This window comes from Daphnia carinata, chromosome 7 (genome assembly GCF_022539665.2).
Source record: "Daphnia carinata strain CSIRO-1 chromosome 7, CSIRO_AGI_Dcar_HiC_V3, whole genome shotgun sequence".
NCBI classification, from domain to species: Eukaryota; Metazoa; Arthropoda; class Branchiopoda; order Diplostraca; family Daphniidae; genus Daphnia; species Daphnia carinata.
The window spans coordinates 6,340,693-6,354,741 of NC_081337.1; the positions used below are offsets into that span (position 1 = coordinate 6,340,693).

A 14,049-nucleotide genomic window follows, 5' to 3' on the forward strand; every position below is an offset into this window, starting at 1 on the left:
CTAAAAGACGTGACGTGTTGAATGTTAAACTGGGGTGGCACGCGGACAACAAGCCAACGGCAAGCCCCAACGAGATTAGATCGCTGAATTTGAATTGTATGAACTGACCGACGATCCGTCTTCCATTATTTCCAGCCACACATACAAACACAGCAGACACATAAAAAAGCAAGCTGCGTTCAATTTGGAAAAGATTTACAAGGCGAAGATTAATTCACAAGCGTTTCCAATCCGATCCGATGAGTCCTCTGGATTTCTTTTTCGGTCATTTACACCTTTTTTTTTTACCTTTTCAGGACGCCAAAAGTAAACATTTTTCTCGTCCTTTTTTTTATGCTTTTATGGATCGTATATATTATAAGGGAAGGTTTTCACATTTTTTTCAGAGGCGGATTCCCATTCTTTTTATTTTTTTCAAAATAAAATCTCAACTTTCTTATTCTTTAGTCCAGGTAGGCCAGTAGAAAAAAAAAAAGAAATAATAATACAAAAAAGGGAGAGAAAACAAGGAAAAACCTAGAGTGAAGTCGGGGCGATATGTCAGCGACCCAGAAGGCGAGGCTTGTTTAATATGTGCACCATCATCATCGACGGGTATTTTTTTCTGGGGGGGCCGATGTGCCTTCTAACAAGTTATCATGATACGAACCTATGGCCTGGGACAATGTTTAAGGTTGCGCGAAAAATAGAATGTAGGCTTGGTAATGGATGGCCATTCAGAAAGATTTGTGTTTGGGGCAGTCACAATCGAACAACCCTTCTCTTCTCTAATTCTTCTTCATCTTGCCCTCACTCTCTCTCTCGTGATTTGGGTCCCGAAACCTACTTTCAAAATCGAGTTGTAAGATGATGGATTCTTTTTTTTTTCCTTCCCATTTTGACCTAACCAACAGCTTTTGGCCGTTTTTCCATTCAGTTCACGGTCTTTTTACGAGTGATGTTTTTCTTTCCCCTTTTTTTCTTCATTTGGATATACTACCAACCCACCTCTCATCTTTCCATCAACAACAACAACAACAACATCAGTCAGCAAGCAGCTGATGGAGTCAAAAGGAAGAGAACGAGAGAGAATGGAAACGAAAAAAATTCCAATTGAAACTCTTATCGCACCACTCTCATCTGAAGTAGAAGGACTACCAAGTTGTGCGCATTAACTGTTGGATGGCCTATCTAAACGTCACATCTCTTATACTACCATTTTTTTTTTCTCCCTTTTTTCCCATTCTATTTATACGCCATATATAAGCACCATGTACATCTTTCTACGAGCGCCCGTCACTCAGTTGATTTTTCCTTTTTTTTTTTTTTTTTTTGCTTATTTTAATTTTTCTTTTTAAATATTTATGCGCCGTCATGAGCGGCAGGTTGGTACGCTGCGCTTCTCTTTTCAGCATACATTACCAGCCGATTGATTGAATTATTCTTCTTCTTACGGCGCGCCTACATAACAACGGATGAACGGGGTAATACCAGCGACGCCCTTCTAAAGTGAATAGAAAAAAAAAATTCAAAAACATTGAGAGAGTTGCAAAACTATCAGCTCATTCCGATTGTGTGTGGGAACTCTACCCGAAGAAAGGAAAGAAATACGCAGCGCGATATCTACCAGGTACCGAACGCGCCCATCAAGCAATGCCCACGATAACGTCTGATAGGCGTGTCGTCTCCAAAAAACCCATCGCTATAACATATCAAAGAAAAAGGAAGAAAGCGAACCCCAAAAAGAAGGCAGAGATGGGTTACAGACAGGAGAAAAGAGAAAGAAACAAGGGAGTCTATATATAATACTTGAAACGGCTCTGTTGGTTTCACAAAGTGACATCATTGAGATAATAGGACTGAGAGGTCAGACATCCGCGAGATCGGGTCGTTTTGTTTGTCCGTTAGAAAGCTGCTGGCCATGCTATATAACTCTATAGCCATAGAGCTGTAAGAAGACGTGGTTTCTCATCTTTTTCCGCATAGCGCATACTGACAGTCATCTAACCTAAAGAGTCAGGCGAGAGATAAATGATGATTGGGACAGCTTTGTTCAACAACGTGAAAGAAGACGAGCGTCTAGGAAAGTTTGCTCTGTCTGCCTGCGAAAGAAAGGATGAACATTGGGAAGAATGACGAGATTGAAAGATGCAGACAGTCTTAATATAGACCAAACGTTGCCGCGCTATCGACAATTTTATAAATTGCTCGTATATTCGAAAAGACGTGAATTGTACGTATATATAAATATATACCCCGTCATTGTGAAAATAAAATGGAAAGAGTAAACGAGAAAGAGAGCGCTGGCGGCGAAATTCGTGAGATCAGGATTCTTCTCCGCCTTTATATACTGTATCGTCTGTGCATAGAATCGAATCAACACGACGGCTGCGATCGAAGACAAACAATCCAGTCAGAATAAAGTGTGTTTTGTGGCTTAATGACTAGTCTTATCGTGACGTGGCGCGTCCATTTCCATCCCTCCCGTCAATCGTTTGCAGGTTTTTGCCACCTCATTCTTGAATCTTTCAGGCATCATTTGCTATTGCTGCGGGAAAGTCAGGACTGGGTTAAGATGCTATCTACGCCTTACAGAACAAACAACAAAGAAGGCCGTATAAACAAACAGAGAACACACTCTGTCTTAATTTTTTAGCTAACGTATATCTTTTTTTCCATTCGTACCTTCCACAGATACAGTTCGCTGTTGTTCCCTTCTTCGAGTTAGAGACGTAAATTGTACTCCCAAATGATGCACGCGATTATATTTATAGTCTATTTGGCCTGATGCAATCGTTGAACGGATCACATCAAACAATCAATCACTCTACCGGCAGACGTACGATCGAATACCTCAAGTCGTGTAAAAATGTTGCTGGACAGCGGAGAAGAACACAGAATTAATGAAAGGTGGGAACAGGACAAGCTGGTGGCTTGTGCTTTGTCTAGTTGCATTTTGTTTGTTCAAGGATCTGATATTCATACTGCCTTTTTTTTTTTTCCTTGCTATTTTAGTGTTTGCACATCTGTTCGTATCCAAACTAGGTCAGGACCTACGCGCAGTATTTAGCGCACAAATGTCATCAATCTCTTTCGCTGCACCGAACCGTAAACCTTTTCATTTGTGAATTCGTTCTACTGTACTGTGGCATCACTTCAAACATAGTTGGCTATTCGTCCATCAGTTGCTAGCGCTCTGCGGTTAACGCCAAAATCCGCGTAGGCCTCCGACAGTTCGTGGAAAACCGGAGCCGTTCCTCAATGCCACCACGATTGCTGCCGCCTTCTTGCCGTACAGTTTTTATGTTCTGTCTCGCCGCATGCCGCGTGATGGATACAGCCCATGGAAAAATTCTTGGAAATAACGTTGGTAGGTTTTTACGCAAGGCACTCGTTCGCACAACCTGCTTTCCTTTCTCTCTCTGTTACTCCCGTCTTGCTTGGCAAATCTATTATTAAGTAATTCTTATGTTTTTACATTTTTTACTATGTGATTGGAAGCTCTCATTTACGACGATGGGTTCGACCTAGCCCGACCGAGCAGTCACATCGAGTTATGGATGACCAACGTCCTTGATGATGCCCGACACATCCGATGTCCATCATCAATTAGCTTCGCGATGTTCCGGATGTCATCGAAGTTGGATACGATTACCGACATTGTACAACACGTACAAGGTATACATTTTGTGTTGGCTCACAAAGCGTCGCGTGTCATATAAATTCAACCACAACCCCACATCAGTCGCCCCTCTATCCTTTAACCAAACCCTTTGACTCGGATCGTGACACGGTGCGTATGGCAGGCGGGATACCACTTTCATAGATAACCCGCATTGATGCTGGCCTCTTTTTATGGACTATTGTAAAAAAAAAAAAAAAAGAGATGGCATCAAATGAGTGTTTGTTCCCCCTTCTCCTTCCCTTATTTTTTTTTTTTTTTTTTTTTCATTATATGTGTAGTTGTGTCTCTCCCATCCAAGGCAAATTGTACCATTAAATTCTTGTCTTAAAACACTTGCCGCTCACAGCCGGAGGTCGGATGTTATTCGACGGGATGGTGTTAGCGGTAACACAATGTCGGGTCGCTGATGTCCTCGAACCCATACTGTCGTCAACGACGCCGCGTCTGAGGCTGGATTTCATAGCCTGCCCATATGAAGCAGCTGGACTGGAAATTGAACGTTTGGAACTTTACCGTCTCAATGCAAGTGGTTATTATATGCTGACATCACCGCATGTTCATTGTCATTATCCAATTTTTCCATTGAATTACTCCACTCAAACGACAATCTGTAAAGGAGGCCACCCGAGATTCTTGCGGAATGTACGCGCTCCACAAGTGGCTGGAACATCGCATCTGTTCTTGGTCAATGGAGGCCGACACCCGGCGACTGTTACTGGACAATGAGGCACCATTCAAGCAAGAGATTTACATTCATTACGCTTCGTTTGTGGGTTTTCAAACGACTATTTCTTGGTTTTCTTTATTTGACTTCTTCACGGAACGCAGCGTGAGCAGGGAGCTGCAAGACTGTTCCAGTTTAGATGATCTTCAGTGGATTCGATCTATGCGGCCAATCAGCCTCGACGTTACCGATAGTGCCAGAATGCAACAGCGGAAAGGAAACGTGTTGCGGTTAGCTTCGCTGGAAGTAAATTAAAGCGCTTCAATACGCGATCAAGCTCCGTGACCAATCAATAACCCATTTGCTTTTTCTTATTTCATTACTGCCACGCTTTTTGGAAAGCAGCGGCCGCCATTTGTGATTTTCGAACGCCACTCGAATGGAACAATAAGCGGATTTAAAGGATATTGCTACGAAATCATCCATGCCCTTCAAAAAATCTACAATTTCACGTAGTTTTTTTTTTCCTTTTCGTTATTTGACGTGGCCATAAATTAAATACTATATGTTTGTCTACGTCATGCTATACTTTACAGTTACGAAGTCGACCAGCCCAAGGATAACACTTACGGGACAGTTATGCCGAATGGCAGTTGGAACGGGATGATTGGAATGATTAAAGAACAAGTAATTTTATTCGCGTTATTTAACGGAGTAAAGATTATTTGAATTTTATGGCGCAGGTTATCGACATTGGCGTTGGTCCTTTTTCCGTCACCTACTCCAGATTTAAAGCCGTCGACTTCACGGTGGCGTTCTTTGAAGAACCCACTGGCATTCTGATTCCTCCACCGGCGGAAGATAACCGTTTATTGGCCTGCACAAAACCTTTCCGTTTGGAGGTCGGTTCATTCGATTTAAAATTATTTAACGCCTTTGTGTTATCGCCGACGGTTTCATTTTGCATGACCAAATTTTATTAACGCAGGTATGGCTTTCTCTTTTGCTGTGTACAACTACACTGCCTATAGTCCTCTGGAAAGACTTGCAAATTATGTGGAAAACCTATCAAAAAGCTACAACCACATACAACGAAAACTCAAAAGAGGAGAATCATTTCCAGGAAAAATGTCCAACTTTAGCGCAGCAATACTTCTTTGTTCTTGGAGTTCTAATTGGACAATGTAGTGATTACATGTTTTTCATTTCATTCCCTTTTTAAGTGATTAAAATAATTATTTCCGCTTGTTTTTTTTTTCTCATGAACGCTGGTCCAGCTGGACAAAAGTTGCCTTCGTTGGGATGTTCACCTCGTTTACTTGGAGCATTTTGGTGTTTGAGTGCAGTTGTGTTTGCCAGCGCTTATGTTGGCATACTCGTTGGTTTTCTGAGTATCCCGAGATTGTCGCCCATCATCAGCTCGCTGGAAGAACTGCCGGCATCAAAACTCGAATGGGGAGTACAACGAGGAACGGCACTCGAAACTCTCTTCACCGTACAATGATTATTTTGCTTTTATTTCTATTTTAAATGAATTGTTTTTTCTTTGCGCCACTCTTCCTCTAGGAAGCGACGACAGGAGTTTACAAAACTATTGGAGGTAAGATACTCAACAACTTTCATATGCACTTTAGTGTTCAAAAATGCGGCTCTTAACTGAAATCGCTGTATATCTCTATACTAGATGGCCTGTTGAGGCAGCCAACAGCTTTGGTTGACGTTAACACACATGGAATTCAACGTGTGACCAATGGAAGCTATGCTTTCATAAAAGTAATGTCCCGGTTTTCTTTCAAATTGTGTATTATCTGCAATAACTGGGCTCCGTTTCGAATTGTCAGGAAAAGTCATATCTCGAGTTTGCTGTGGAGGAGGATTATGCTCGCTCGGGGAGCTGCCGCCTTAGTATAGCCAAGCAAGAGTTCTTCAAAGTGAATTTCGCCCTTGCTCTACCTACAGCTAGTCCTCTTAAAACAATTTTGGATAAAAAGTAAAGTATACTAAGACACACCCGCTTTCCACAAAGGCCCGTGCACGTTATCCACCCTTTGAGAAATATGAAAAAAAGAAATTTCGAATATTTTCTACATCATATCAATTATTGTGGGAGTTGCCATTTGCTATTGAACGCAAAGTTGATCATGTCTGCGGGGTGGGCTATATTCAGCACTCGAAGAGCGTGAACCTTATTTATGGTGCTCAAGAGGCGGAGGGCCCACAACGCATTTTTATTGCCCGTTCACGAGAGCATACTTCCATGGCTGCCTTCTTTAATGCACTGCTCTGCATGATAATCGTGATGAGTTAAAAATCGAAATATCATTCTCTTTGCAGGATTTTGCAGCTGATGGAAACGGGTCTTGGCGAATATTGGAAAAAAATTCACTGGCCACGATCGAACAGGAAATGCGACGGCGTGAAAGGCTCCAGCGCCCCAAAGAGTCTTGGTTTGGCAGATTTGCAAGGCGCTTTTCTCATTCTAGCCATAGGATTCGGAACTGCTTCACTCATATTTGTTGCAGAAGGTCTTGTCAAGGTATTTCGTTAACTTTATCACGCTTCGTGCCAATCGTATTGTTAGTGGTCGTCTTTAGAAATCACTGTAGAGTTCGAGAACTATTATTGCTAGCGAGTACCACTAAGATAGCAACCATTTTTTGTTTGTTTCAGTAGCCCAAGATAGTTTTCAAACTCTTTGGTCTATCTCGGATAAAGCGTCCTGTTTAGAATAAACGGATGCAAGCACGAAATCTATTTTCTAATCCTTCTTTTGGATTTAGCTAACTTATTTCCATTTCATCCGTACGTAGGTTACGCGTAGTACAGTAATAAGCACTTATACAATGTGATATTACTAAGTGTAAGATAGAAGGATTGTTACTTTTACGAGATCTCTGCCAGCCTGAATGAAATACGCTGTTACATTTAGCACGAAGTATATCGGAAATGCAACGGTATACTTCATGCATTTTATATTAATTTTAATTTTTTTTTTATGATTCGGATAGAGGCGTATGGATAAAACGTAGAGGATATACCGAGTGTCAAGATGCAGGGCGCATGAATGGTTGTATACTTACAATAGGAACTTTGCTGGGCTTGACAAGAGCTACGACCTTCAACACCGAGCACAGGTAGTAACCAAAACAGATATTTCTAAGACGGTTAACGTTATTTAATGCTATCGATAATTCGCATTACGGTTATCCTAGCTATATCTATCATTCAGCTTTGCAGTGATGTTTAGACAATTTTGCTTCGTCCTCATCATACTCTAACACAAACTGAACACAGTAAATTTTCTGTACGTTTCAAAAGGTATATTAACGCAAATTTTGACAAACATTGCTGCACTGAACTGGCGGAGATTGTTTTGTATAAATGAGCTACTGCGTGATAGGTGTTATTCTAATCATAAATTTAATAACGGTTTCTAATCTGAAAAATGGAACATCTTCAAATCGTAGTGGGGTGTAAAATATTATTATATATTTTTACAGGTGAATGCTTTTTTTTTGTATTATTATTTTTTTCATCACTTATGTTATCATTAATGCGCGCTTCTTGCTTCGATAAATCAAATCGTAATTGAGGAACAAACTAAACGGTAGTAGCTAGAAGAGTTGGAAAGAAGACAATGGGTCAATGTTAAATTCTTAACCCTCTCTACACAAGTTTCCCCAATGACAACAAAAAAACTTACGATTATAACCAATTTGAATTATAGAGTAGGATGGCGTGAAAATTACAACAAAAACATTATTTTATGGGATGCACTACCGAAATCGGCGCCAGGTCTGGCTTTTCGATCTATGGTGATCTGATCCTCCGCGACTGCGGAAACCTTTGCCCCGATTGCCTTGATAACCATATCGATTATGTGACTGGTTATTTTTGAAGTGATCAGGTTTCTGATGATGGTGTTTCTGATCTTTATTATTGTGAACGGAATCTTGAAACACCTGGAACGGATTGTAACCATTGCGAGATGGACTGGATTCACGGTTCTCCTCTTTAACGGACTTGATTTTTTTCGTCTAAGGTAAAAATTTCGAATGAGATCACAGTTGGAAGGAACACACGACTATATTCTACTAACCTTTCCCTTGTCCAGTTCTTCATCTAGCAAGTCGTCAGCTGTCCTTTTGCGTTGTAAACGCTTGTCATCTTCTACTTGTTTTGTTAAATGACTTTTGCCGCCATCCCAAGTTCGAACTAAGGGGCGAAAAATAAAATCAGAAAACGAAGGAAAGACACAAAACAGGATCCAAATACCTTGGTCGCTGAACCCGCTATGGGACATACGCAGTAGTTCCTTCACTGTGTCAGTATTTCGACTTCCATCCCATTTCACGTTACTGCACTTAACCGACGATTCAACTGGCACTTTGCTGGTCTGTGCGTTAGCAACATCTTGCTTGACCGGATCAGTTTTCGCTTCTTGAACTCTTCCACTCGAAGTTGCTGTGTCATCCAGGTTGCAATCTTCGTTCGTCAGTGTCACTTCCACCTGCTTGGTGTAAGGTCCAAATACCTTTCCGCTAAGGAGACGGATCTTGTTACTGAGTTTTTTCAAAGGGGGTGTAGCCTTGTTTGAAGGCGGATCCATCTCCGTGTCGCTATAATAAACCTTCTGCTGATGGCGACTCGGGTTAGCTCTTTCGGATTCCGTATCACTGAGAGATCGGACAATCCATTTTTGGCTAGCACAGCCGCTGCTGGTCGTACTACTGCTACTGTTGTCCTGTTGTGAACTATCCGATACTTGCCATTTGGCAGCAACTGTAGCGCCGCCGTTACATACAACAGGCGGTGCCTCGACGGGAACTGGAGAAGGGCTAACTTGCCATTTCGCCTCAGTAGCTTTTAAGAGGACAGCGGATGCATCGATTTCTGTGGTTTTAACTGTAGGAATTTCTTTCTCTGGTTCTTCGTCCGACGATTCGCCATCGTAAGGCACCAAGGCGGTCGGATTTTTAAGTGGAGAGGTTTTTGGAATTGCGGGTGTGATAGTACGTTGTTCATGTTTTACGGCGTGTCCATTAACAACAGGCGTAGTGGGAGACGGAGCGGGTGCTGGCGCGGATTTGAACAGTGAACCGGTTCCGTTTCTTATTATCAACCGTGGTTTCTGCTGAACAGGATCAACCTTTTTTAATTCTATCTGAATTTTAGGTCGTGATGGTTCTGAAATAATAGCCGGCCGCGGAATTGGTAGTTTAGGAGTAGGCGCTGCGCTGTTGGACTGAATGGAATTCATTTTAACAATACCATTATTAGGTGTAGCTGGAGACGACTGTACTTTCTCGTAGATCAACACATATGCGCCTGTACTCAGAGCGACATTAAGCGAGATTAAACGGACAGAACAGTCGTCAAATAGATACAGCTGTCCATTGCTTGCTTCAGCAATAGCAGTGTAATGGCCGCAATGCTGAGATGGCCCCATGTGATTGATCAACGATACAAACTTGTACGTGACGCAAGGTCCTCCCGACGTCTGATGAAAAAGGAAGCGATTCAAGTTCAAATTCCGACTGAACTGGATATGCTTTGACATTTTCCCGCCCATTAACCCAAAGCGCTTCAACTGGATGCATAGAACATTTGGAGCGCGTTCAATCGAAAATTTTTTGGTTGCAGGGACTTTGCTCTTGCATTTTTCGCACTTATATGCGTTGTCACCTTCAAGTCTCTCACGGCGGAAATAGTGACCTAAAGCATCATCTAACGTTGAGGCATGTTGTATGTCGAGAGGTATATCCTGGAGAAAAAGGGGAATCAGATTTAGAAATTGTAAATTCGTTCTCAAACGTACTTGAAAGTGTTGGAAGGTTGTTGAAGTGTGTTTACACTTCAAACAGGTAACTTCGGTTCGAATATAGCCCCCAAAAATTTGACCAAGAGGATTGGTCTCTTTGCTCCGCGAATCAAGTTTAGTCCCACATACGCTCTGAAGATATGCCTTTTCCATGGCTTCCACAAGATAGCGCATAAATTCATGTGCATCTTCTTGCCGCCCATGAACCATGTGCTTGCAAATCAGTTTCAGGCGATTGTAGACCAGAATGGGTTTGACAACAGAACCAGACTTTTCATGTGTCGACTGTAGTGTCTTTGCAATGACACACACAACACAAAGCTGGTTTCCATTTTGATCACAATTCTTACATTGTCTGACACTTGAAAGCCAATTTGACAAAGATGGAATATGAAACAATGCCTGGAATTCAAGAATCAAGATTAATTTGAATTAACATAATAACGCTAGTAGACTAACTTGTAATGTTGAGTTCATGTAACAGGTATTTCCCATGTTTATCATGCCGGCTCCAACTGGTACGGAGCCCTTCCATCCAACCTTCACATCTTCACTACGAAATAGGGTGACCTTGGGGGCTGGTAGTGTTTCTTGAACTGAAACAAGACTGGATCCTAAGTTGAATATCATATTGGATTAGATAACTAAGTTTAATGAGGTTTAAAAATATTACCATTAAGTGCTGTGATTTTTGCAGAAAGGCTGGAATTGAGCACAGTGTACTTGCTCTTGAGGGTGTCCATTGAAAGGACTTGTTGTTTAGGAGCTGGCTCATATTCAATGGAGGAGAGCAGAACTCTCTTGGCAGATGCTGCCAGTCGATCTTCAAGCAATTCTGTCGCATTTTCCGATTCATGCGAGTAAGGCCCCTTTTTCCCGCTCAAAGCGGTTCGCAGAACGAGAGCCACCGGATCGGCCACCGAAGCAGGCATAACAAAAACGCACAATGTCAACAAAATGAAACAAATCAAACTAGAGAAACAATTTGCAATGGATTCAATAATTTTTCGTCAATAACTTCATGCCCAAAAGTCACAAATTTAGTAGTAACACATTTGCTTTCGAGGGCAAACAACACGTGAACAGGGTAGGGGAACACGTTCACAGCCGAAATTCTTCGCCATTAAAATGACGTACCAATGTCACGTATTTGCTGTAATTCTCCCTAAACACACTTGTTCCCACAGCCACCAAATGACTTTAAAACTATGTTTTGGTTAATGAGTTCTTATTTTAGCACAGATGTTTTAAACGCATGTTTTAACGAATATGGTTCTCATTAATAACCTAATGTTGATACATGTGTGTGTGTTTGCCTTAATTATATAGATATGTGTTCGATTATTGGTTCCCTACATACAGTACCAAAGGTTACCATGGAAACATGGTTTGAAAGAAATCTTCCTTAATGTTTGGCTGCTTCTGCTGAACATCTAAACAGATTTCAGGCGTATTGTTTCTTCTAACAACAGGTAATCACCCAATTGACATTATCAAACATTTTAATTTACAGCTACATGCTATCATAGTTAAAAATCTGTAGGAGGGTATGAGTCTAGATGTTTCTGTGTCAATATGAATTTCAGTTGTTGGTTCCCTCAGTACAGTTGTCATGGGTTGTCATGGAGATATCATTCTATGCTTTCAAACAAATCTGCCCAAGCTCGTTGTTGATCTATCTTATAAACTAAAGAGATTTCAGAGATGTCATACCGTGAAGTAACAGGTAACCACTTTAAAAACATTTCACATACTTATTGAATTGAACTTGTCAAACAAAATCTACAGATTTTATCGACAAAATGTGTTTATTGGGCTATCCCCGCTTAATTTCGCGCGAAAATTTTCGATCGACTAATTTCGAATTGGTAGCAGAGATATTGAACTGGTTTTGTCAGAAGCTGGATACGAACAATGGAATAAATTTTCTTTTGGAAACTGAGCAAGAACGCGTTGTTTTCGTGATATCTGCAGTGAAATTTCTGGTATAAATAATTGTATACTACATCTATAATAACATATCGAATGTTATGTTCTGCTAGAATACCAAGCTACAGATAAAATTAAATCCCAAGCGACTTTACCAAGGTAAGAATGCCATAAATTGATGGTGAAGATCCATTTTTTATTCACATTGTATACCCAGCGGATAACATAGCTGTAAGAGAACTTCTCAATGTGGCAACTTTTTTCTACGAGGCGATGCAGCTTGCCCGTAATGGTGGCGATGATAACGAGCCATCTCTTTATGGAATCAACAGTCAGGTACTGCAACTCAACTGCTTAAAGAAGTTGTAGTTCTATTGTTTCTATTCTCAGCCCGAAGACGTTCGCGAAATGCGCCAACTTGCATCTGAAATAACATCAAAAGGCGCTTTGATTCATGACTTTTTAGGACAAGAATTACGAATGAAATATCAGCGAGATCAAGTGCTACAGCATACTTATGAACTCGGGCAAATTGAATCTGCATTGCAAACCAAGATGAAAACAATGGAGGTGCATATTGCCCAAAAGCAAGAAGCCATAGATAGTATATCTAACAACGAAGCATCCCTGGACCAAAAAATTGACAAAAAGAGTCAAGAACTTCAGCGCCTCCGCAAACGTTTGGAAACGATGAAAAATATAAGGTCTCGATCTCACCAAGTAAGAGTTCTGAATTTGAACATAATCAATTTCCCTATTAATCTACAGGCCGCCTTTTATGGACGAATTCGAAAAACTAGAAGCAGAACTCAGACAATGCTACGAAGAATACGTCCGAAAATTTCGTTGTCTTTCGTACCTTGATGGTCAATTGCAGGAACTTGAGAAAAATGAGCAGCAGGAACTTGAAGAAAGACAGGTATTCGAATAAAGTAAATATGCTGTATTTTGCAACAATGTCAATAAACTGCGGGAATAGGCTGCTGCCCGGAAGATGGCTGAACGTTTAAGACAAGAAGAAACTTTGCAGGTAACTTTAAAAATCGGGAACAAAATCACTCTTTAAAGAGCTAGAAACTGTAAAACAATATTTAGGCTCTTGAAGCTGCTGTAGGTGGCACGTGGGAAGGGGGAAAAGATTTCGATTTATCTAGTGAAGGATCGCTGGAGAGCCCAAGTGATAAAGAACGGAATAAATCAGATTCACGACCACGTAAGCTAATTATAGTTTTCTTAATTGTTCTTTTTTCTAATCGTATTTTTATTGCACAATTTTTAAGGAATTGGAAGTCGTCGAATTGGTGTCAAGAACGATAGTGATCTTCTCAACAGTGACACGGAGGATTCTGATTTAGAGGCAGAAGATCCACATCTCGAAGAAGGTTCTTCTGATTCAGACGTTACCATAGACGAATGGCAAAACGAATCTCGAGCATGGCAAGCCGGTCCGGGAAATACCAACCGATCGATAACTAGGAGTGAACCACTAATCAAACCGATTCTTGCAAACGTATCCGAAGATGACTTTTAAACGATGGTAGGAAACAGGCAACACAGCCATTTCCGCTTTTACGATACATGGCTTTGATACGGAATTGAATGACAACGCAAATTAATTTTATTTTTTAGTTGACAGTATAATTTTGAATTAAACGTAAAAGAAAAATAAAGTTGGTTTGCCAACAGCGTTTTGGTTTCGTTTATTTTGAAAACGGTTGGTTTAGTAAAAAAAATCAAAATGTATTCAAAATCAGCGTATAATTTAGATGATGGATGGACGTGTGATTTTTTTCCCAAAGCTATCGGTAACTTCGCGATCACTGGTAGTCACGAAAATAATTCTTTACATTTCAATAATACACCGCACTGACGCTACATTATTTGCTATCCGTTTTTCCATTTTTTTCTGAAATTTCTGAGCTAAAGAAAAATACAAAGTTAATTTCCGTGATTCGTGTTGATTTCACATCG

At 40.8% G+C, this 14,049-nt stretch overlaps 3 protein-coding genes across 3 annotated transcripts; 2 read left to right on the forward strand and 1 right to left on the reverse strand.

Moving 5' to 3' along the window:
- Positions 1-2,732: 2,732 nt before the first annotated feature.
- On the forward strand, positions 2,733-6,949 carry LOC130699250 (glutamate receptor ionotropic, kainate 3-like). The gene is made up of 13 exons (XM_059496093.1): positions 2,733-2,889; positions 2,995-3,349; positions 3,481-3,657; positions 4,011-4,634; positions 4,734-4,840; positions 4,925-5,015; positions 5,072-5,230; positions 5,317-5,512; positions 5,606-5,823; positions 5,895-5,928; positions 6,013-6,101; positions 6,170-6,318; positions 6,663-6,949. The coding sequence occupies exons 4-13, from the start codon at positions 4,305-4,307 to the stop codon at positions 6,874-6,876; spliced, it is 1,587 nt and encodes a 528-aa protein (XP_059352076.1). The 5' UTR covers positions 2,733-2,889; positions 2,995-3,349; positions 3,481-3,657; positions 4,011-4,304; the 3' UTR covers positions 6,877-6,949.
- Positions 6,950-7,819: 870 nt separating this feature from the next.
- Positions 7,820-11,280, reverse strand: LOC130699243 (ubiquitin carboxyl-terminal hydrolase 36-like). The gene is made up of 6 exons (XM_057521550.2): positions 10,823-11,280; positions 10,609-10,763; positions 10,147-10,551; positions 8,604-10,092; positions 8,428-8,543; positions 7,820-8,365 (listed from the first exon to the last, which is right to left on the reverse strand). The coding sequence occupies exons 1-6, from the start codon at positions 11,079-11,081 to the stop codon at positions 8,105-8,107; spliced, it is 2,685 nt and encodes an 894-aa protein (XP_057377533.1). The 5' UTR covers positions 11,082-11,280; the 3' UTR covers positions 7,820-8,104.
- A 405-nt stretch (positions 11,281-11,685) lies between these two features.
- On the forward strand, positions 11,686-13,715 carry LOC130699253 (clusterin-associated protein 1 homolog). Its single transcript, XM_057521579.2, has 9 exons — positions 11,686-11,875; positions 11,938-12,134; positions 12,192-12,237; positions 12,296-12,414; positions 12,469-12,782; positions 12,847-12,997; positions 13,058-13,108; positions 13,174-13,291; positions 13,359-13,715. The coding sequence occupies exons 1-9, from the start codon at positions 11,854-11,856 to the stop codon at positions 13,607-13,609; spliced, it is 1,269 nt and encodes a 422-aa protein (XP_057377562.1). The 5' UTR covers positions 11,686-11,853; the 3' UTR covers positions 13,610-13,715.
- The last annotated feature ends 334 nt before the right edge of the window (positions 13,716-14,049 follow it).